The sequence below is a fragment of the Stegodyphus dumicola genome, chromosome 5, assembly GCF_044657685.1.
Source record: "Stegodyphus dumicola isolate Sdum_Otavi_A_Nest chromosome 5, ASM4465768v1".
Lineage (NCBI taxonomy): Eukaryota > Metazoa > Arthropoda > Arachnida > Araneae > Eresidae > Stegodyphus > Stegodyphus dumicola.
This window is the reverse complement of record NC_140772.1, coordinates 154,772,753-154,797,931: the sequence shown is the minus strand read 5'-3', so window position 1 is coordinate 154,797,931 and position 25,179 is coordinate 154,772,753. Positions and strand designations below refer to the sequence as shown.

At 32.1% G+C, this 25,179-nt stretch overlaps 1 protein-coding gene across 4 annotated transcripts in view; it reads left to right on the top strand.

Annotated features, from left to right (window-relative positions):
• LOC118203459 (transketolase-like) overlaps nt 1–23,922 on the top strand; it is a 97,861-nt gene extending 73,939 nt beyond the window's left edge. For all 4 annotated transcript variants that reach the window (XM_085817278.1, XM_035375763.2, XM_085817277.1 and 1 more), the window contains exons 5-11: nt 7,910–8,101; nt 8,507–8,634; nt 11,540–11,739; nt 14,771–15,092; nt 16,804–17,018; nt 19,533–19,749; nt 23,613–23,922. In XM_085817278.1, the coding sequence (XP_085673404.1) occupies nt 7,910–8,101; nt 8,507–8,634; nt 11,540–11,739; nt 14,771–15,092; nt 16,804–17,018; nt 19,533–19,749; nt 23,613–23,782 (1,444 nt within the window). In that variant the 3' untranslated portion in view covers nt 23,783–23,922. The remainder of the gene's footprint in view (nt 1–7,909; nt 8,102–8,506; nt 8,635–11,539; nt 11,740–14,770; nt 15,093–16,803; nt 17,019–19,532; nt 19,750–23,612) is intronic.
• The last annotated feature ends 1,257 nt before the right edge of the window (nt 23,923–25,179 follow it).

Genomic DNA, 25,179 nt, shown 5'->3' with positions numbered 1-25,179 from the left:
ATGGATTTTCTTATGCTTTCCTATTTTTCTTTCTTCTTTAGTGACGAATTTGTGAAAAATGCAATGTAAATATTGGCATCAAAGTTTAAGTTTACTAAATATATTAGCTATTTGTACTAAAGGTAATACTAATCATAAAGCAAATTGATACTACTGCCAACCATAATCGATATCGTCAAAATGACTGTAGATGAGACTTTATTTCGACTAGATGCAATATTTGTTGTTGTCAATGAAACGTTTTTGAAGGGTTGCTGCTAGTAGAAAGTTAAGCTCATTCATTCGGGCATTTCAAGCATTTAATAAATTTATTTACAACAGAGCCAATCAATTATATAATACGAATTTTTGCATAACTTTAAAAATATGTTTTGAAGCCTTCACAACAATATGGCTAAATAGCAGCTTTCAGAAAATTATTGATCACGTTTTCATACATGGTCAGAGCTTTCCTACCTTTAAAAATAAGCATGATTAGCAACTTCTCCACCCCAGATGCTGGAATCCTGCTGTGTATCTGAATACACGTTTCACTTTTTTCCAATCATCTTTCGAAGGATTTTCTAGGTAACGTGATAGAATGCCAACACAGTAAGCTAAATCTGGTCTTGTGCCTAACATAAGATACATTAAAGCTCCTACAGCTTCTCTATAAGGAAAACTTTCTCTGTTTGATTTATCTTTCTTTTTCTTTTCAGTTAGACCTTCCTTCAGGATAGGAGTTGACACTGGCTTGCAATCTTCCATCCCATAATGCGCAGTGGAAGCGTGCTGGGTCCATAACCTAAAAAAGTATTTCTTAAAAATACATAATCTAAAAAGGTATTTCTAAAAATAAAGAGAAAAACAAATAGCAGAGGAAAAATACGATGCTTTCATTGGAATTACAAACTATAGCTATTTTTGAACAACAGTATCGCGAAGCACGATCTCCTGATGACGACAACACTCACTGTTGCCAGAGCTTATCTAAACTATATATTATATTATTATTATTTTTATTAACATACTTTAATACTTCCCCTTGTAAAAAAATAATAATAATAAATTAAAAGAAAAAAGTCACAAAAGTCCCATCTTATCACAAAGAATTAACAGTCTCGGTTTAAATAAAGGTTTAGTCATTATGTCAGCAACTTGCGCCTCTGTAGGTACCTGCTGCACAATGATTTCCTTTTCTAGAACTTTCTCTCGTATGAAAAAGTGCTTGATATCAATGTGTTTTGTGCGTCGATGAAACTCCGGGTTTTGTGACAGTCTCACTGCAGCGGCGTTGTCTACTTGAATTACTGGAGTTTCACGTAACTTGGTTACATCACTAAATAGTCGCTTTAACCAAATTACTTCTCTAGAACATTCACTAGCTGCAATTACTTCTGCTTCAGTCGTCGAAGTTGCAACAACTGATTGCCTTTGGCTAATCCATGATATAGCTCCACCACTATATAATATCATTACTCCACTCGTTGATTTTCCTGTTTCTTGACAGCCTCCAAAATCTGCATTACTATAGCATTCTAGAATTCCTGGTTTGTATTTATTCTTGTATGTAACACCTTTAGTTAAAGAACCTGCTATGTATCTGAATACACGTTTCACTTTTTTACAATCATCTTTCGAAGGATTTTCTAGGTAACGTGATAGAATGCCAACACAGTAAGCTAAATCTGGTCTTGTGCCTAACATAAGATACATTAAAGCTCCTACAGCTTCTCTATAAGGAAAAATTTCTCTGTTTGATTTATCTTCCTTTTTCTTTTCAGTTAGACCTTCCTTCAGGATAGGAGTTGACACTGGCTTGCAATCTTCCATCGCAAATTTTTGAAGAATTTTTCTTGCATAAGCTTGCTGACTAATTTTAATACTTCCATCTTCAAAATGTTTAATTTCAAGTCCAAGAAAGTATACTGCTGGTTTAGTTGTGATTCTGAATCTCGACTTCAATTCTCTGAGAAATTTTTCAGATTCTTGTAGATCTGTTGATGCTACTAATACTGAATATCCTACGATTTCAAAGTTCGCTTCGCTTATTTGTCTTTTACTTCTTTTGCGTCAGATGCTATATCACGAAAACAAAATGTACTGAAATCGAATCGACACTGTTCGAAGGTTGCTCACAAATGTTAGCCTCAGAGGCAATTTGGCGAAGAACTTCTTAGATATATTGGCAAAAAGATGCTTTTTTAATTATAATTAATACGGTTTTTTTAAGTCTTTCGCGTCTTTTATAAATATTATCACTCATATTTTATTGCTCAAGATCCATACCATTAAATGACGCAAGTGTACACTTTACTAGCGCTGTTACTTGCTGCAGATCTATTGCGATGTTTGCGATTGTTTCTATTTTTAAATTATGAAAAATATGTATGTATCCATGTGTGCATGCATGTACGCATGCATACATACAGGGTGTGATTCGAAGGTTTTAAGACTTACCTCAGAACTAGAAATTTATTGGACATTTAAAGTACAGCAGACTAAAATTCTTCAAAATATGATCCTTCAGCATCAACACAGCGCTGGCAGCGCGTCTTCAACTGTTCGTAGCCTTTTTGGAAGGTCTCAGGCGTCATGCTGTCAAGGACTCTCGTCGAAGCCTGCTGGATGGCGTCGATGGAGTCAAATCACTTCCCTTTTAGGGCTGTCTTGATTCGGGGAAAAAGAAAAAAGTCACTTGGAGCCAAGTAGGGGTTGTAGGGTGGCTGCGGCAGTGTTGTCACGTCAAACTTGACCAAGACTTCGGCGGCGGAGCGCAACATATGAGCGGGCGCGTTGTCGTGGTGAAGAATCCAATCGCCCTTGATCGCCGGGCGAACGCGGGAGACTCCATCCCTCAAGCGGCGGAGCACTCCAGCGTAAAAGTCACCTGTGACAGTCTGTCCACGAAAAACAAACTCCTCCACGAAAAACTGAATCAATCCTTTACCATAAAAAAAATAATAAAAACAATCAGCATGCGACTTGCTCATGGCGAGCTTTCTTGGGCTTCGGCGAGGAAGCAGTGTGCCATTTTGAGCTTCGACGCTTCGACTCAGGATTGTACTCGTAGACCAAGGTCTCATCACCAGTAACCAATTTCTCCAGAAGGGTCGGATCAACATTCAACCGTTGGAGCATTTCCTGGCAAACAGTCATGTGCCGTTTCTTCTGATCCACCGACAAAACTTTTGGCACCACTTTAGCACACACTTATCGCATCATCAAATTCTCCGTCACAATCCTCCACACGTACTCTGATTGAGTCCCAGTTCATCGGCAATTAATCTAGTACTAAGACGACGGTCATTGTTTAAAATTTCCCGCACTCTCTCCACATTTTGATCCGTTCGGCTTGATGATGGCCTCCCAGAGCGGTCGTCGTCTTCAACATTCCCGCGGCCATCTTTGAAAAGTTTGTGCCACATGAAAACCATTGCACGGGACGAGAGTCTCCGTGGCGGTTTTGTTCAGTCGCACGCAAAACTTAATCGCATAACGTTGCTCCAAGTGCTGCTCCATTTTCGCCTCTCCCACTTTTCGACCGACTCACTTTCGACCGAGGTCAATAACGCGCACTCACGCTGCAAACGATGCGCACTCTCCAGGGTTCCGGAGGCAACAGCCGCAACGTCAATTCGTTCTCTGAGAACCCCTTACTTCCCCCACCCGGCGGAACCGGCACTCCCCCTACTCAGAAATGAACCAGTCTTGAAACTTCTGACTCACACCCTGTATATGTATGTTGCATACATGTACATATGTGCACATGCATACACGTGTGCATGCATGTATGTGCCTCACATCGTGGAAAAACGACGACTATTACAGCCATCAAATTTTGAACACAGTTAATTCTCTACCCGCCTTTTTGAAACATTTGTGGCATTCGGGCATTTCCAGGCCAGAATTTTAAATCCTTTTTCGTTTATTTCATACCTTTAGAAAATTTAACGATTTTTTAATTAACAAACTGAGCAATTTAATAGCAATCTGCTGCCATTTGTTTAAAGATTTCATGTAAGATACTTCTGTTTCATATTATTAAGATGAATTAGATTATCCGTTAGATTCAGGTTCCTGGGCTTCACAGCACGATCCTGTGTAGAACGAAGTACAATAACTTCCATGACATAGCCATGACTTTCTCTGTGACTAACATTCCTTTAAAAGTGAAGTTAGAGGCTAAAGCTTAATTCCGTACAATGAGTTTCACATCTAATCAGAAAACTCAAGTCAGCGATTTAAAATAAATAGGTTGTCACTCGGCAAACGAAATGTATGTGTATTTCAAATTTAAACAACAATCTTAGCAATTTAAAAATAATATGTTGTTGCTGCCTGAAATGAAATATCTTTATGTTCCATGCGCCAGTGAACTGCTATTTTGCCGAGTGTAAGATACTTAATTTTTCTTTTAGATTTAAACCGCCTGTTATTGACTGATTAACAAACTAAGCGACTTAAAAGCAGTAAATATAATTATTCTTCTCTATCAGTACTAATTACTAGCTGTACCCATGGAATTGCACTAGCTAAACTCATTAAAATAATTGTGTATATTTTCTTTTTAATATTAATTATTTTTACGTGGGTAGCCGTGCAAGTAGTTAGTCTTTTCATCTAGACGTAAGTAAAGAAATGTTGCCATTTTATATTTGAAAAATTTAAATAAGCATAAATTTATAACGCGTGACAGATGCTAAAAGTGTTTTTATGTGTAGATTTGAGAATTAGATAACATTTCACATGAACTTAATTTCTCCGTCTCTTCAGTTTGGACCAAATGTTATCACCAACGTAATATTGTATTCAGAATTTTGAAATAATTAATTTTATGGTGTTTGATTCCATATGAAACTTAATAACTTTGTGATTTTCGGAGACACTGCAATTACTGGATCTTATTCTCTTCCTTTTAAAATGTATTTCAGCTCTTGTAAATGTCATTTAATATCACTAAAGTTCTTTACAAATAACTCCGCAGAATATATGGTATAAGAGAAAAGCAAAATTATTTTCCCCTTCCTGAAATGAAGATAAAATATCTTACGTTATCTGAATTTTATCATATGAGAGGTACAATTACTTTTGTGAGATTATTAAGATTGAAGTAAATGTACAACTAAATATAACGTTTTTATGATAAAATTCAGGATCTAGCGGAAGATATCAGATTTACAGAATGCGTTCTTTGATTTATTAGGCTGCTTTGAAGTGATTAGGAGACCTTACATTTTGAGCAATTTTCATTTTCCATCTTCAAGACATAAACAGAAACACGGGAATAAGAATTTTGTTCCTGGATATAGGACATCTGTATTTACATTTTGCGCTACTTAAATACTTGTAAAATTATTAATATCTTATCTGTTTTATGAATTTACTCCGATCTGCCTATCTATATTATTTCAAATAGAAAGCTCCTCTGCACTTATTTTTTTTGACATACATGCATAACCGGATATATCTGTATTATGGATTTTAAAAGAATAACATTTAAAGAATGCCTCGAAAACATATTTAGAAATTTTACATTTGATGTACGAAAATGGTAATTTGTTCTCAATTCAATTAAAATTATTAAGCTAATAGACCCAGGGCTACGAAATTTGGTACATAGGTGCATCTAGACCAGAGCCAGTGCACCTCGAAGCAATTTTTTTCAAAATTTGAATCAGATTTTTTTATTTTATCTTTATTGATGAAATCGCATCATTTTGAATTGTTTCATTCTCTTAGAAATATGGTTTCGACGAATTTTTGAATTGTTTCATTCTCTTAGAAATATGGTTTCGACAACAGTTCGTCATTCAATGCTTTGTATACTGGACTGCTGACTGGCACTGTTGCCACTTGAGAAAATGAGAGCGATAATTCTGTGTGGTTTTTAAATTTAATGTTTCTCTTGGGTACTGGATGTTTGTTTAGAGAAGGCAACGGGAAGTTATTTAATTTATTTATTAGGATATTTAATATTTGTATTAAGGTATATTGCTTATTTCATTGTAATTTTTTATATGTAATATACTTTTATTGAAAGTTTTGTCTTTTTTTTTTTTTTTAGTCCAAAGGGATTTGAATCCCGAAGAACTATTAGTTTCGTTTTGGCATTTTGCGTCGGACGGATAAATGTCGGTTCACTTTTCAAACTGTTGCCATAAAATGTTAGAGTCCTGCATTATATTTGAAGAAATTAAATAATGAAAATCTGCGTAAATGTATGTATATTTCTCACATTGTCATAAAATAACGGTACATAGAGTCATCGACTTTTGAATAACGTAATCCTCCAACGAATATGAGCATGTGGAAGACCAAATTTGAAATTTGAAATTTGTTTTATGATCGATTTCCTATTTTTTAAAACTTTGACGAATTTTTGATTAACAAACTCAAGGATTTCAAAGCGAGCAATGGCAACGTTGTGCAGAAAAAACATTTTTATCTCCAGCGCGTGAGTCTCTGTATCGGAAATTCTAAAGATATGCTCGTTTTAAAACTATTTAACTATTTTGCGATATTGCTGTTGCACTGGATCTTATGGTTTAAGTGCGAGGAACGTGATATTTAATAAAGAAAGGTAACACACAAAATGTTAAAAAACGCCCCTTCGGACGTAATTTAAAATCTGAAACATTTCAGATTTTTTTATTTTTTTTTAATTTTTTTTTTTTAATGTTGTTGTTCTATAGGGTAAAATTCTGTGCAGTTTTTAAGCTTAATGTTTGGTGTTCCCTTTACACATTTTTTCGATACATTTAAAAGCCAGACGAAGGTTGGCCGCGTACTTTTGCAATGTAAGCTATGTTTTAGTAACGAAATAATTATTTGGTGGTGAAGAAAAGTTAATAAAATTTTCATGATCGTTTCTTTGAAGAGATGATATTATTACTTGAATACAACGAGTGCTTTCTTTGATGAGGAGCTCATGCTATTGAACATAAAAGGAAATTTAACACAGCTTTTATTAATTTTTTTCTTTGAAAGAAAGAAATTAAAAATCCGGCTATTATAATTGTTACAGAATGAACAAAGCCGTTAGAGCTGGCGATTAAGATTAAAGGTTTAAATCATTACTTGAAGAATATGAAATACAAAATTTTACTTCGATGAACGGGATACTGCAGAAGCAGAAAGAGATCACGATGCTTTCTTTATGCTTAGAAATATGTAAATCTGAAATTGCTGAATTTAGTTTTCTAAAACGATAATGATATTTAGAATTTAAAGGAAATTTTGAACATATACTTAAATCTCTGTCATAAGCCTTTCTTTTAAAAAAACTGAAATTATGGTTTAAGTTAAAAATCCAAAACTGTTTTAGTTATTATTAATTCACATCTTCGAAGTATATGGAATAGAAGTTCTAGTTATTTTGAGAAGATTAAAATTTTTAGTGTAATAGTTAAAATTTTATAATTCTTTTATCAGTTATACTTGTATACCGTAATTAAAATTCCAAATTTATTTAGTGTAATGATTAAATATTCCTCATTCGTAATTTGGGAATAGTGAATATGAAAAAAGAAATCTTTTAATATTCATACTTTGGCATAATGATTTGAGTTACTATACCGATACTAACAATTACTTAAAAGTTAAAGAATTAAGAAAATATGCATACATGTGAAAATGAAGTGTTGCTGAAAATACTACTCTTCAACTATACTTTAATTCAAATTTACACGTTTGTAATACTAAATTAATTTATTTCAATTTATGAAAGATATGTTACACTGAATTCGCTGCCTAACGAAATTTGTGCTCACGAAATTGTCATCTAGCTAAAGGAAAAATCCTCTTTTATCTTTCTCTTCAAATCTTACATGAACACTGTCATACAACTGCATTCGTTAAAGTACGACAAATATCGTTAATTATGTGATTTTTGTAATGTGTTTATTAGAAATTTTTGCTCATGTTATAGCTATCGTGTATATTGCATTTTGGGAGACGGAGAATCAGCAGAAGGATCAGTCTGGGAAGCCTTATCCTTTGCCTCTCACTACAAATTGGACAATCTTGTGGCTATTTTCGATGTTAACCGACTCGGACAAAGTGAAGCCGCACCTCTACAACATAATTTAGATGCGTACAAATCCAGGCTTGAAGCATTTGGGTAACTTGTATTTTTATTACACTAAAAGTAAAGAGTACAGATAAATTAATTAACTGAAAAAAATAAATCCAAGAATTTTTCAAAAAATATTTTTTGAAAATACAAATGTCTTAAATAAGAGGAAAAGTAAACTATGAAAGCAAGGCATTTATCAAAATCATTTCTATATAATTTCAAGATTTTATTTGCATCTAAATGCATTTTGATTCAACTTCAATGTTTAACTTGCACCAAAAAGATTTATATTTAAGTCATTATCAACTAAAAGTTTTATTTAATTAAAATATTAAAATACTCTATATATCAATGCCATATAATCATGTGGTATTTATAGAAATGCTTTTTAGCTTTAAACATAGAAGTTCATATTTATTTTTGCTTTTTTCTTTGTTCAATCAAACGCAGCTGCGTAACGTACACGATAGACGGACATAATGTTGCGGAACTGTGCAAAAAACTAGAGGATGCAAAAAGAATTAAAGGATTTCCTACTGCTATTGTTGCGAAGACGTTTAAAGGTAGAAAATTCCCAGGTATGTGTAATTTATTTAAAATTCACAAAGATCGTGTGGACTTTGTATTCTTAGTATGTACTGAGCTTGTATTCTTGCTTAAATTCATATTTAATTCCTCGCCTAAATAAAAAGCACAAAGCACAAATTTAGTTTACAAAAAATATAAAAAAATTAAAAAAAAAAACGTTATCTATTGAGCAAAAGCACATGAACCAATTAATTTTAATCCCATCCAAATAGAAATCCATTTCCTAAATACTTATATGCAGAATATTCTTAGAAATGGTAAGATTTGTTTTCAAATGAATTTCAGAATTCGAGCAAAATAGGAGAACAAATATAAAAACGTACTCAGGAAGTGAACAAAACGTGCAAATAAAAAGACACAAGTAAACTGGAAGGTGACCTAAAGCCTAAACGCTTCGAACTAGGAATTGTGATAATTAAAAGTGAAGATAAAATATATGTTTTTATTGATATGCTGTTTCTCAATCAAAGCATTATATTGAATTCGCACACCTTTCTTGGTAATTCAGTTATCTTATTATATATCTGAGCGGTTTCGGGAAATACTTGGAACCCTAGATACGAATAAATGCTTGCCTTCTTTGTCTCTCTTGTAAGAGTGAAAGATCTTGATAGAGAAATTGAGAAAAATGCTTCACATTGTCTTCATAATGTCTTCACATTATCTGTATTTATTAGTTTAACAACTAATGTTGAATATGGTAGATTGTTTCAGAAGAAACTAGCTCTTAATTAATAAGATGATCGAAAAATAATGTTGGATTTTGGCTTGCCAAAATTTGAGTGCGTAGTTGTATATTCTACAATCCAAATTCTACACTCCAAATTTTTATAAATTATTATAATTTTTACACACCTTAGAGAATATATTCAAACAAAGTATTTTTCTGCTTATGATGCGATTTAAAAATGAGTGATTTGTTTTGAAATAATTGGGGAAAAATCCTGACCATTAAAATCAGGTATGTATTGCCATTAGTTAGATAATTTGAAGCGATTTTTAACCACCGAGAGATCTATATTCATCAACATATCTGATGTGATTTTTCATCAAGATAACGCTCAGTCACATTCAGTATGAGTGACTCTTCAAAAGTATAACAATGGGAAATTCATATTCTGTTCCTAGGAATCCAGTTAGGGTTTCCTTCAATAATTACCTCTTTTAGATTACTGCAATATTTTTGGTGGACTCATAATTCCATAATCATCAGGAGGTCAAAAATTTAATAAATGCATATTTTGCTACAAACTCAAAAGACTATTCTAAAATGGGAAGTAAACGTTGCTTGAAAGTTGAAGTCGTATAAAACGACATATCATTTAAAAGTAATGTGCCGTCAATAGAAGGCGAAATATTTAATATTATATTAACCAGAAAAAAAATATTTTTCCCATTTGAAATGTCTTTTTCAGTCGTACATTATTTCTTAATCTATCTAGCACTTTTTACACAAGAACTAGACAGCAGAACAATTCCGCAGCTAACCTTTCCAGAAATGAAAAATCTGACTTAAAACAAAACTTTCAGTCTACAATAGTTAAATTCACATGAAAAGTACAAAATGGTAAATTATGTCCGAGAGGAAATTTGCGCAGAAAATTAATAAATAAATAAAAATGATGAATGATAACTGTAATATGTGGTTATTTAAATTTCAGTAAGTTTGATATTATATAAGGTGCAGCTTGCAGTATAGGCAGAAAAATAATTGTAAATAAATATCATTAATGTAGAAAATGTCAGTTTCAGGGAATTTTTAAAAGCTGAATTCAGTCAGCAGAATTTATTTGGGTATACTAAAAAAACAATAAACGTGTTATGTCTGAACAGATGCAAATCGAGAATCCATTACCTTTTGAGGAGCCTAAGATAATGCATAAGATGTTAAGATATGTATAAAATATTTAATCAGTGAAATAAGTTGAAAAAGGAATTCAGAATGCGATAGTTTTCTCGAATAATTAACATGCATAAGAATTCTTTGAGTTGCGTTAATAAACTCAAGAACATCCTGCGCTGACTTATTGCTGTTGAACCAATATCCCAACGCAGTATAATGGCTCATCTTTTAAATATTAATGCAAAAATAAATAAATAAATAAATATTAAATAAGATGTATAAGAAAAAAAAACTGTTGTGTTAATAATTTAAAACGTCCAACATCCTCCGAAGTAATTATATGCTTTATTGGGAAAAATTCATGTAACTTATGTTTAAGTATATGTAAAGTAAGCTATTTAAAAAAGAAAGTAAATTTCTCATCACTTTTTAAAAACTAACTGTAATGCCAATGGCAAAACCAATCATAAACAAATTAGAAATTTCTTAATTTTTCAACACTGTTTAAAACATTTTATTATTACATATACTGTTTCACAATTATGGTTTTATCCTTTCTAGGGTAAAATATTCAGACAGAAAAGCTTAAAATAATTCCTAAGTGAAGTGAGCTAAAGTGAATTTTGTCCTAAACATATAATTTTTATACATAATAGTTATAAACTCCATGTTTAAAATTAATTGAAGTTGTGAAATTAAGAAACGAGTCCGGAGACTAACTTCTCCTTGCTGTAGGCTAAAAAGAAAACAGTTCAAATTATTTATCAGTACCAGTTTAAATCCTAGTAATAGTTTGGCTCTACTAACGTAATTTAACCGAAAATACATTTATCAAGTAGTAGTACAGAGCTAAAAGCAGTCGGTAACAGAGGAGTAAAGCAAGCTGAGATTGCCAACTTACTTTCCTAAACTTAGATTCTTGCTTGTTATTTAAACTCACTTCATTTGCAGTCTCTGTTGTAGTAGATAAACAGTAGGATTGCAAGAAATTTGTTCATAAGAAATAACGTATTAATTGAATAAATCACCTAATGTTTCTGTAATTTTTGTAGACATAGAAGACAAAGAGAACTGGCATGGCAAACCATTAGGAGAGAAAGGTACTGAAATTATCAATTTACTTCAGGATGAGTTAGCGAAGAAAGGAGCAACAACGAAACCTTCTCCAGCGGCACCCGAGGGAGAAGTGCAAGAAGTGAATATTTCGAATATAAAATTATCGGAGGATCCAAATTACACAGTGGGAGAAAAAGTAATTATTTCTGTCGAAAAGAGTTTTTAACTTGCTACCGGAGAAAAATTTCTATTAAATTTTATACTCCTTTTTTTAAAAAAATGTGATTTGATAATCTTAAATTAGGATGGTAATTATATTCACCAATCTTTATTTTATCTTGCATATGGTTAGTATTTAGATATATAAATCGTAAATCTGATTTGAAGCACTGGAAATAATTTTCCTCTTTTTTTTCCCGGCATTACGTTGCAATAAATATTTAATAAGTTATAAGGTTTAACAGAACTCCGTCTTGGAGTTGTACTTGGGCTTGAACTTAAGAGACTAAGAATCAAACTAAACTAATCTTAAATAAAGAGATATAGCCGAACCTATCAAAATTCTAACAGTGTTGGCCCCTTAACGCTAATTGACTGCGAAGCTATCAAGGGCCTAAAGTACGGCCGATCGTAATAACAGAGTAGCCTAAAAAGGCGGACGCGTGCAGCCAGAATATTTGGTATCTCTCTCACTAAGACAGTAAAACTTCGCGGTTAAATATCGCTCTTCCCCATTAGCATTCAAACGTGATTCTAAAACTAAGTTCTGGCCGGAAGTGGTAAGCTGAAATTAAGAAGTTTAACTCAAAATTTAACTTTTAATAAAATTAACATAATCCTTACAAACCAAATATGGGACTAAATTGTCTTTCTGTGCTTTTTGTGCTGATAATTACCTAAAAAGTGACAAAATACACCATTTGAACTTCAAATATAGAGTTAACTGATCTTTGAAGTTCCCAATTTTCAGGATTTTTACTTATGGCCTATTGATTAAAGCTTCCGAAACCAGATAACTTCTGGGATTCGAATCCAGACTTATTTACTGCTTGAATTAGAGTTTTTGTGATTTCTCCATACATACGGGAAATATAAATCAATTTTCTTTAGAGAGTATTCCACGAGAGCAACTCCCTAAAACAAAGAGGTCTCTGTTGTCTATTATTAAGTACCAAATCAATCTTTTTTTCTCTTTGTCAAACTGTTCTGTCAACGCAGACTTTGTTCGCTGGCTTTAGAATCAAAGGATATTTTATGCACCTAAATAAATAAAAAATAATGTATGGTGTGTATATGGGTTCGTATAAATGGTGTTGGAAAATTAAATTTAAATACATCATCAATTAAAATTTAGGTATTATGTTAAATACAACGAATACTTCAACTTTTGTTAAATACTTCAACGAAATGTACTTCACTCCTTCTCCAGTTTAGTAGATAAACAGTAGGAGTGCAAGATCTCGAGTAAAAGTTAAATTTTAAGTAAAAGTTAAAATTTCAAGTAAAAAGACGATAAGTAATTAGTGCGAATTTATTAGTTCACCCTTTTATAATGTTTGACTGAGTTTGAGATCATTAAAATTTATTTCTCTATCAAAATATCCAAAAAGGATTTGTAACCAGGTACAATCAGTCAAATCTTATCCCTTTTCAGGAGCCCCATTAGTGGACGAGTGGTTAAAATTAATGAATATACGATTTTGAACCGGGCTCGATTCCAGTCGAACGATTATTTTAGTTATAATAGTAGCACGGTAAAATAAATGGGTTTCGTAGATTTTCGCACGTACAACGTGAATACAAATTAGTTTTCCTGAGAAAAATCTGCACGAAGGCATCCCATCACTTAAATAGATAGTCCCCGTGTTCTTTACGAATACAAATAATCTAAACTAACCCTTTTGATGATAAATGTCAATTTATCATTTAGATTTAGTATTTAATGTACTTTATTTTCGTAACTTTAATTTAATCAAAAATTTAACGGCATCTTGCCTTGCAATCAACTGCGAGATCATTTGTTCGGTTGTATTACTGACATAAAGTTTAGTCATGATAGTTTCACAATAAAATAGATAATTTTCTCTGGTTAGAGTGTAGAGACATTAGGTATTTTTTGAAAGCAGGAGAGATGAAAAATGAGCAAAGCCTTCGCCGGGAATTAAACAACAGACCTGTGGAATACGCGCCCAGCGTGCTGACCGCTACACTACGAAGGCATGCTAAGAACGCGGGAGAAATACCTTATAAGAGAACATTCTAAAGACCCTTAGTGGATCTTTATGTCTATAGCATTTGCTACAATTTTATCATGCCTTTGGGAATATAAATAATAGTTATAAGCAAATGCTAAAAGTTAACGTAAGAGAAACTTGTATTAGTAATTGTTAATGTTAATAAAAGCCTAAATGTTGAACAAAATGCAGTTTGAATAAAAAGCATTGTAAATTCTTTTTTTAATAGTGAATGTTTTAGGGAATTGCAATGAACGATATCTTTGTCCCTATCTTACCAAAAACTTACTCTTTTTACAGTAAAAATAATAATATAAGAAAGCAATTTCATGGCATAAATATCATCTCTATTTTCTTTATTTAAATATTTGCGTAATAAACAGAAATAAACAATATCAGAGTACAGAAGAATAAAGAACTTAAGTAACAGACATCGCATGTAAAGCAACCAACTTTATGGCATAAATATATTCTTCACTTATTCCATGTAACTGTTTCTATAATCAAAAAACACATAAAAACATGAATAACTTATTATTACAAAGATTTGCAAGTTAAAGTCTAAAAGCGTAAAATTCTATATTTTTCGGAATCATAGGAGAGAAAGTTGCAATCGGAAATTTAATAGACTTTTGAGCAATTTCGAAATCTCTGTTAAAAGGATGTGGTTATTGCATTAATACTTATTAAATACGCAATCGTAACGGCATGGGATGAGTAAAACTTAAAGAGCCTTTCTCAGAATTATACGAGTTCACAGTAGCTAGCATCCCCAAAAGTGCTCTGCAGCATTAGTTTAAGGAGAAAATTATATAGCACAAAATAAGGATGTTCTGATTGGTATCTAAAATACAAAAATTTTAATATTTTTCTTTCATAAATGACTGGATTCATAGATCCTTTTATATTTTACAAATGAATTTATAATAAAAAATATTGTTATATTTTATTAAAATAAAATTATATTAAAATTAATTATATTTAATTTTAAAGGTAGCAACTCGTTTGGCTTATGGAACAGCGCTTACCAAACTCGGTCGGAGTAACAACCGCATCGTAGCTTTGGATGGAGATACTAAAAACTCAACACATTCTGTAAAATTTCGTGAAGCTTTTCCGGAACGATTCGTAGAATGTTTCATTGCTGAACAGAACTTGGTGGGAGTCTCCGTAGGAGCATCTTGCAGAGGAAGAACAGTACCTTTCGTCAGCACATTTGCCACATTTTTTACCAGAGGGATGGATCAGTTAAGGATGGCGGCTATATCGCAATCAAACATCAACTGCTGCGGCTCCCACTGCGGGGTATCCATAGGTAATAATAAACTCGTTCTATCTTCCCGATCATAATTTTTATGATGCAATCTATTTCAATCATTCTATTGCCACGAGTCTTTTATGATATAATCTTCGTTTAGAAAAGAAGCATTTGCTTCTCAAAGTATTCTAAAAATTCATTATTTCAAATGCAAAATATGCGCAGTTTGACTGCGTTTCAAATGTTTTGTAATGAATTGTTGAAGCATGGTTATAAGACCCGATGGGTTTAATGTATTACAAAGAAACTGCAGCCTGCAGTTCTCCATTTCGCGAGACAGTTAAAGATACTTTCTGACAGAAGTGCTGCATAAAACGTTCAATGTGTTCCACAAAACGTCTCTAAACATTGACATCGATAATCTAAACATCTATCATTGACAAAAAGCTAGGTGATTCATGGAAATTTCTCAGAGACCAGGTGGTCCCCATACACAACATAATTACTAATCAGTTTATGTGCAAAACTGATTAGTACTTATGTTACGTTTTTCCCCATACATAACATAAATACTAATCAGTTTTGCACAGAAGTTTCCTCGAAGACATCCCTACCCTTAAACAGGTATCCTTGCTTTCCCTGCTGTAAATAATTATACCAAAAATAGGGGAAGTAGAAAGTTTCCCGGAAAGGGATCTGGACAACTGGGCGATCCTCTATTTATGCACTTTCCATCTTTCGGCAAGATAAGGACCCACAATGGCATGGGTTGGTTTAAGATACTTCTTCAGAAGCTGACGAGACATTTTACCTTAATTTGCCCTTTGTAACTAAAACTTCAACCAGATAAATACCTCGTGTCTTATGACTTTCCGCAGTCCTACTGGCTGCATGGGCATTTTCATGGTTTTCTCCATATGTAACATGGATACAAGCCAGCTTCCCTCAGAAAGTCTTTCACGGGACATTCCTCCCTTTCCGTGTAGAGCCTAATGGCAGAGCACAAAATAAAATATGTAATTAAAAAAATAATTAAGCATTATGTGTAAAAATCAAACTGTTAAATTTATTCTATAAAAGCTCATTTTATCAATTATGTAGCAACTGTTTTTCAGTTTAATATTTCCCTAATTCATCTTATCAACTGAACATCAAAGTTTGTACTTATTTTAATATTAAATGTGCTCAAAAGATTTCCGTTAATGGATGTATCCTTAAAACTGTTTGATTCGATACTTATTATAAATTAAAATGTTGAACAGCTAGTATATCTTCTTACGTATTTATATCGAAAGGTGTTATGATTCTACGTCTTTCAAGAAAGTATTAATTTTTTTTTCAAATGGATATTTGCTCATTAAGCTATGGCAGGAGTGGCAGTACACATTACTCATTATCCATCCCATCACCCAGAGGTTTGCTTAGGTTGCACCACAGGGGTAGATATCAGAGATGTCTAATAATCCAAAAGTTTTTTCCGTTTCGATTATTATGCATTACGACAATATTGCTTGAAACACCTGTTTCTCCTGGCAGTTTTCATATCGTTTACCTTTAAATACTCATTACATCAGAGAGGAAATTCTGTTGAATTCACGGGATATTTACCTGCATCTAAAATCAAAAATCATATGTCTTCTTATTAGAAGATGGAGACGACTTGTATATGAATCTATGTAGTAAAAAATAAAGGGAATGAAAGAAGAAATCAGGTAGTGTTAAAATTTATCCTTCTCTAAATCGATATTTTCCCCCATTTCTTTTATAGGGGAGGATGGCCCTTCACAAATGGGACTGGAGGACTTAGCTTTATTCCGTTCCATACCGGGTAGTACAGTTTTCTACCCGAGCGATGCAGTATCAACGGAAAGAGCCTGTGAATTAGCTGCGAATACGAAAGGAATCTGCTACATTAGGACCTCACGCCCTGAAACTCCAGTTATATACAAAAATACTGAAAACTTCGAAGTTGGCAAGGCTAAGGTAACATTATATTGATATTTAAATTTATTTTAAGTTTTCTTTATTTTTGTAGTATCGGTTTGCCTAATCGTCAAAACTATAAGGCACATGATGTAAAAAGTTCCTTTACAGAATTGGATTTTTTTTTCAAGATATATCTTCTGATTCTTTACTGCATCATATGTCATTAATGTTATTCATGAATTCTTATTCTTCTTTAATGCTATCATAATTATTAGCTCCTTTCAATGTCTAATTTGTACAGAAATAGTGAACTGAAATGCTAGAGGGATTTGGTGTAGTATAAATCGGTATTGGCAGAAGATCGAGGTATATAGTACAATTTCACAACCAAGAATGAAATGGTAAAGTGATTTGATACAGTATAAATCAATATTGGCAGAAGATCGAAATATATAGTACAATTTTTACAACCAAGAAACAATCAATAAAAGGGTGGTTACTATCCTAAATTACTCTATAATTACTCTATTTAGTTTCTAATTACTTGGTTACCCTATAATTTTTATTAAAGTTGTTTAGGATATCAAATAAACGACTTTTATTGCAACAGTATATCATATGAAAGGTCTGGGCTGTAGGAATTTAAATCATCTTTTAGCAGGTGTTTGGGAATAGATCGTTATTTCATGTTCTAAATATAAATTAAAATAGCTATTTTATAAAAAAGACCTGTCTTTTATAAAAAGGACATTTTTATAAAATCTTATGAAAATTTTATAAAAAAGATGCATGGTTTGCCAAACGGGTTGCGATTTAATGCAGTCGGCAGGCTCAAGGCATACGACAGTAATTCAGATGTTACATGATGAATGAATGCGAGTTCTGATGATCACAGAATGTGGAATTAGTACTTTAACATGCATTGTGCATCCGGAAATTAGAGTCAGGAAAGCCTAAAGTTTAGACCTTCGTACAATATCGAATGCGAGAGACTAGTTTTAAACACAAAAGTAGTCAATTCGGATTCTACGCCTATTCTTTTTCATACATTGTTACGGAGCATAATAACAGTTCTACTGAGCTCCGAAGGTTGCAAAATGGAGGTCCAAATTAAAAGCGGTCAGTTAATTTATGTTTTACTACGCAGAAGGAAGATGTTGAATTCTACGCGTAATCATATAAAATGAGCTGTAGACCAATCGAGAGCCTAAATCTTCGGAAGTGAGTTGTTGCAAAAAATTATCAAGGTTATACAGAGAAAATATACTTAGCTGTCATTTCAGTAGCATACTTCAAATAAGGTAAAGATCCGTGTCCACAAAAATCCTTACCCGGCCTTTATTATTGCAGCCGTTGGTCGAAGACATACATTTCGAGTTACAAAAATGTTTTAAATGAAGCAAATATTCATGTTTTTGTATTTTAAAATTTAAGACAAGAATTAATTTTGTATAAAAGTTGAAATCTTACTTTTTACACTTCCTCTGAATATTTATGTTTAGGTAAAATTTTGTACTCATTGTAAAAAATAAAATACATAAGGCTTATAAAATAAAACACAAAAATTCATCGAGATAATTAATAAAAATTTTATGATATTTGATATCATTATGTATTTAAATTGAGAGTTGGTTAATAAAAAAATTATTGTAGGAGATAATTTTTTAATCATAGATTAAGCATGTAAGTGACAGGTGTCTCCCAGTGATATTTGTCGCAAGTTTGCAATTCAGTAGAATGCTGTGTATAATCGAAAGGATAATCTGTAATTAACTTTTTGTTAAATAAATGAAATAATCATCGTTTAAAAATGATTTTTTTTCATTCTAGATACATTTTAATTTAATTTATGCGAATAATGCTATCAGTTGGCTATGTGTCAATACTGAAACCTGCCAGTGTTTTCTAGAAGACGAAATCTATAAGATTCTGCGAATAAGATCTTCATATTGAAAATATTATATTAAATAGTATTTTTCATTACTCTGCAAAGAAATATTTTTCACATAATCTCTTAACACAAGACACATTTTTCGAAATGATATTTCATTTTTAGTTACGTACAAATGCAAACATTTCGTAGCAATAAGCAATCGTATTCAAGGTCTGTACACAAACTAAACAGTCCTTGAATACGATTGCTTATTTTAATGTCAAATATCCCGGACAGACTCTTTCTCTTATTATATGTTATAAGGTATTTCTCGCGCCTTCTTAGCGAGCCTTCGTGGTATAGTGGTCTGCACGCTCAGCGCGTAATTGGGAGGTCTGCGGTTCAATTCCCGGCGAAGGCGTTGCGTGTTTTTCATCTCTTCGGCCTCCCCCCCAAAAAATTAATATCTCTACAGTGGCACCCGAAATAATTTTTCATCTTTCCTGCTTCCAAAACACCTAATGTCTCTACAATGTAGAGACAATGTAATAACAATGTAATAATATATTAGCTAACTTATATCGTATACTTAATTTACGTATAATAACAATTTTTTTAGCTGTTTTTCTCAGTGTTGTCAAGAAGACTTTTCAATTAACTTTCTAAATTGTTTTATACTATTTCTATTCGTTTTGCAGGTTTTAAAAAAATCGGAAAAAGACAAAGTTCTCATCATAGGTGCAGGAGTTACTTTGCATGAGGCTATGAAAGCCTGTGACATATTGGCTGAAGGTGGCATTAATGTCAGGGTACTGGATCCTTTTACGATAAAACCAATCGACAAAGAAACAGTACTTGAAAATGCTCGTCAATGTGGGGGGAAGATTATTACTGTTGAAGATCACTATCCAGAAGGTAAGTTAATAGTGGCTTTAAAGCACTAATTAAAATATCTGCAGAAAAAAAAATGACTAAAATACTGAGCATGAGAAAATTATATAAAATCAGTCTGGACAGCGTGTTAGATGTTGCACAGGAAATTTTTCAGGGAAACATTACTGAGATTCTGCCTTGATGTCACATAAGTAAATGCAAAACTTTATTTGTATTATTTCCTGTATGCTTGATATATTATATAAATCCTCAAAACTGAAATAATCAACTCAGTAAATTGCATTAAAATTAACTCATTAAAGTAAATAGGTAAATGTAGTCGAACTTTGCATTCAGTTATCAGTTTTAATTCGTGTAAGAGGTCATAGATGAAAACAAAGATTATCGTTGGTCTATGAATTATGACTTGATAGATTATTTTCAGGCAATATTCTGTTTTCCTTCATTGACTTAAATGTGAATTATAAAATGAGATTTATGCTGATATTAAACTCATTCTATTATTCTTAAATGTTCTACTTTTTTTTCTGATTATAAGGATGAAAACAGAGTTTTTAATTTTGCTCCCTACTGTTTTGCTGCGCAGTTAAGGTGTTAATTATAAAACAATTTTAATAAAATATTAAATTATTTTATTAAAATTATTTTATGTTGTATTAAATGCATAAAATAAAATTTAAGCGCATAAAAATTGAGCAAAATGTGAAGCTTAAACTCAGTTATGTACATTAATAGTTATAATCACGTTTTACGATTAACCATTTATTCGTGCACTGCCAAATCGCTAATGAATTCATGTTAGTAAATAACGATGATAAAAAATTTCGCAAATAACAATTTATGCACATGATTATCCTGATTACTCGGAAAAGTGGGAAAAATTTTTAAAGAATGAGTAAACCCTGTTGAATCAGTTACGTATTACACTTAATGAAAAAATGTACACTTGTTGCAGATCATAGAAATTCTTAAGATTTGAGCAGTGAAGGACAAGGAAATTAAAATAAATCCAAGTTTTTCGAAAAATGAAATACACTCATAGTACATCCGACTATTTTCAGAAAATCTATGTTAATACTGAGGTATCATCTAATTTTAGATTGTAAGACACACACCAATTTTAAGCCATGTTTTTTCCTTTCTGTAGAAAAGTACGTCTTATAATGCGAGATAATGAAAGATTGAGTAGTAAGTACAGACAAAAAGAAACATCAGCATCTAAACGCGTTGTATCTATAGTAAAAAGGGCAGAAATGAAAATTCTTCAATCGTTAAACAGCATTAAATTGAGACAGCTATGTATAAATAAATGAATTTGAATATAATGACTTAATTGGTGTTCTAAAATTCCAAGATATTAAAAGAAATATGTTTTGCACCGAATTACGTTGTGCTGATGTAAGTACTGTTTATTTATGAATAATGTAAATATTAACCTTCCTCTTATATAATTATACAATTTTATGTTCATATAGCAGTAAAAACTGTATTATCCATATAACTTGCTATAACAGAATTGTTTATAACAATAAAAATTGTACTACAGTAAAGCCTCGGTAACACGAATCCCAAGGGACAGAAAAATCAAGATTTCATGTTAAAAAAATTTGGTTAGCTGAAGAACTCAAAATTTTGGAATAGTTATTTTCTATATATTAACCCTTTATACTATATAGATACATACATAATGCAGTATGTTATGCATGTCGTCAAAGAAACCATCACAGTACGGCATTAATTACTACACTGTAACTTGAAAAATTGCACTCGCTGATTATTTTCTGGTGAAAAATTCTTATATGTTGCTCTGTCGCAGATAGGAAAGAAAATGCCTGCCAACTTCACGGTCAGTAGTACTCATCCATATCTTCTGTAAAACTAGCGGTAAGTTTGCATGTTACAGCAAAACACTCTACAGTGTCCAAGGCACCTAACACTTCCTGGCGGGAGGAAGGAATGATATTGTCATCCTCACGTTTTTTTCTGATGACATTTCTTGCACTTCTGTCACAACCGACTTCGCTGGAGTACACACGACAACATCGTCACCTGCAGAGCTCCTGATATGTAACATCAATGTTCGCAACATCTTAATTAAGAACTGTTCAAGATTAACATTAGCAATACTAGCTAAATCTTAAAGAATAGAGAAACACATCTGAACACGGAATTGCATTTATTGGTTGAAGCTCGCGACTTGCTGACCGCGATTGTCGCTCAATGTTACTTATGCTGGCTATGTTTCAAGAATGCAGTCAGTGTATTATCTGAGGTTTTCAATTTAACATGACAGAATATTTCTGAACCCAGCCCTAGCAGAAAAATAACAGGACAAAATATAAATAACTTTGAAACTTCATGTTAAAAGAAAATTAACTAAAAAACAATTAACGCAATTAACTAAAAAACAGTTTACCGAATTTCGATAAATGAAATATCCGATAAAACCGATAAAACTTTCTGTAAGATTATGTATGTACGTCGTTGCCAGGACCGAAATTTTGTTCATGTTAGCTAAATATTCGCCCTAAGCGAGTTCCTGTTAAAGAGGTAAAGGGGATTTACTGTACATGTACAGAATTTTTTATAATGAATCATTGTAAATGTTTCAAAGTTAGGCGCATTCCGGAATCAGTTGATCGTATTTCAGTCACTTTCGGGAATAGGAACAGAATCTATAAAAACAATATTTCATGCAAATTTAGGCATGTCATTTAGATTAAGATAACAATACTCAATCACTTTCGTCTTCTTTAAACTGGCCTAGTTCTTGCATTTAATTTTAATTATGATGTTATATCTTAATTGGCCTTAATTTAGACACTGGTAACCTTCCTAAACTGCAAGAAGAATTCTGTTCTTGTCATTAATTTAGATCCAATAAATCAAGTATTTACAACTAATTATAGTGATTATAATTAAAGAAGTTACTCCAATATTTATTTATACTTCCGTTTGAAGTCACAAAAACTAAAATATTTTCCTTTCTTGCGCCCTGAGAATATAATAATAGTTCAGTTACTTTCAAATAAGAATAAAAGACCAAGAATCTGACTCCTATGCTTTCGCTTCTTCTAATGTAACTGCAAATCGAAAGCCAAAATTTAACCGACCATCAGTACAGCACTATAGAGAGTAGAAACTGAAGCTTACAGGGCTTCTGATCTAAAATATCAATACTGTCTCTTAACTTTGATTTTCTTTATTATTTACACTAGATCTGCATTTTTGATGGAGCTGACGGAAAACAGAACTGCAGGAAAGATGTAACATTAAAAAACTTGCTAATTAAATATGATAATCGAAGACAATTTAAATAGAATTCTTTTTGACACTCATTATATTGTTTTAGTGCAAAAGTTAAGTAAACATAAATAAGTAATAATAAGCAATTTTAAATGTACATATGAATTTCAGATTAATTTTCTTTGATTCAGTTTACAGTATCAGTTTTAAAAGTTTGATTCCTGACTAAGAAATATATAGATAACGGCTTTTACGTTTATAAAAAATGATTTACGTCTTTTTGTAATTAAAATGGATTGAAATACTAGGTCTGTAAATGGATGTAGTAATAAGCTGTGTGTTTGAATATTCATTAGAGCATGGGGGGAAAGTATAGTGCATTGAAAAAAAAACTGCTTTATTCAAAATTTCAGTGCATTTTTTTTAATTCTGTTTTTCAACTCATAGAGAATATCTTGTATCGCAGACTCTCGGTGTTACTTCATGAAGAAATTGAGTTCCCGAAGAAAACACAATCACGTTATCTTAATGAATTGTGTCTTAATAGAGATTTATATTTATCACACAGTTTTGTGAAAATTTTTAATACAAATTCAAATTGTTAATATAAATTAAACTGAGAGAAGATATTTTCATAGGTGGTTTAGGAGATGCCGTATCAGAAATAACTTGTGAGGAAAAAGATCTTCTTCTTAAACGAATTGCAGTCACTAAGCTTCCAAGAAGCGGACCTGGAGATGTTCTCTTGGACATGTTTGGTATAAGTTCCAGATGTATAGCAGAAGCTGTCAAGGAATACGTCCGATAATATTGAACTTCAGCTGAAAGGAGTAGAAGCCTATACAAGCACATAATGTAAATCTGCTTTTTGTCTTTTTTCCTTACTATGTATATTTTAAATAAATTTTGATCAACATTTTCTTAATTTTAAAAAGTTTTGTGATGATCTTTTTAGAAACCAAACAGAATTTCTGAAATAAAGTTTAATTCCAAGATTGGGTAAGGTAATAGAAGTAAATTATCTTTAGACATTTGTTAATTTTACAATGAGCTAGTTCAATCCCTAATTTAATTCAAAGCGTGTGAACCACAGGGCATTCTTATTCCAACAAGACACTTTTAAGTTATTTTATAAAATAAATGTGTCGAAAAGGAAAAAAAACTGGCATGTATTCAATGATCTCTGACTACTTTTTAATGCGCTTCTTTCTTAAGAAGTAAAATAAATGCGATGGTTCTAGAATTTTTAGAAACTAACTTGACACCAAATGAGAACCAAGAAACTAACTTGACACTAAATGACACCAAATGAACACCAACCAAGATTCTAGAATTTCTTAGAAACTAACTTGAGACCAAATGAGAGAGAAAAAGCTCGTTATGGCATAACCCAATCATCCATCTGTACGATTGTTATCAGATGACGTACTTGCTTTTAAAGAGACAGTGGTCATATTTTTTACTTGCAGTCTCGAACCCGATCCCTTTTTTTCCTCAAATTTCTTTTTTTTTTTTTTTTTTTTTTTTTCTCTCTAATCTAATTCTCTCTTAGAGATTTCCTCAGCAGTCAGTGTTTGTTATTTGTTTATTAGCGTGGTGTTTTTTCTATTAGCTTGGTAATTTGTTTAGTAGTTTGTGTATAAGCGTGGTATTTGTTTGTTAGAGTGTTTTATTTAACGTTTGTTTATTAGGTCGGTTTAACGTGGTACTTTCTGAAGGGTGCTAAGCCTTTTTGTACTTAGTGGAGATATATTCGGAATGAAGATTTTTCTATGGAGGTAAACTATTCCAGCCAGGTACTCTGGTGTTCACCACTTCTACCGGAGAGCGTAGTAACAAAGAGTATTAGTATAAAAATAGCATATAATTCAATAAAATATAGTTCTAGTTATACTTACTTATAATTTAAGAGTAAATAGATACCCGGCGAAGGAAAATATTTATTTCACAGTTTGATTTGTTTTTACACTCATGTCCATAAATTAAGGATAATGCAAAATCAGGCAAAGGAAGAGTTAGAATCAAAACAAATTTGACTTATTTGTAAAGCTCATTTATTAAACAAAAGGTTATAACGTTGCGCGCCTCTGACTTGCACGCAACCAAGAGGTGACTGTGAAAGCTTGTATAAAAGATAGAGCCTTGTGAAGGGTTTAAGTCCCTTTTTATTCAACGTAATAAATTACAATTGCGTTCTCTTGACGC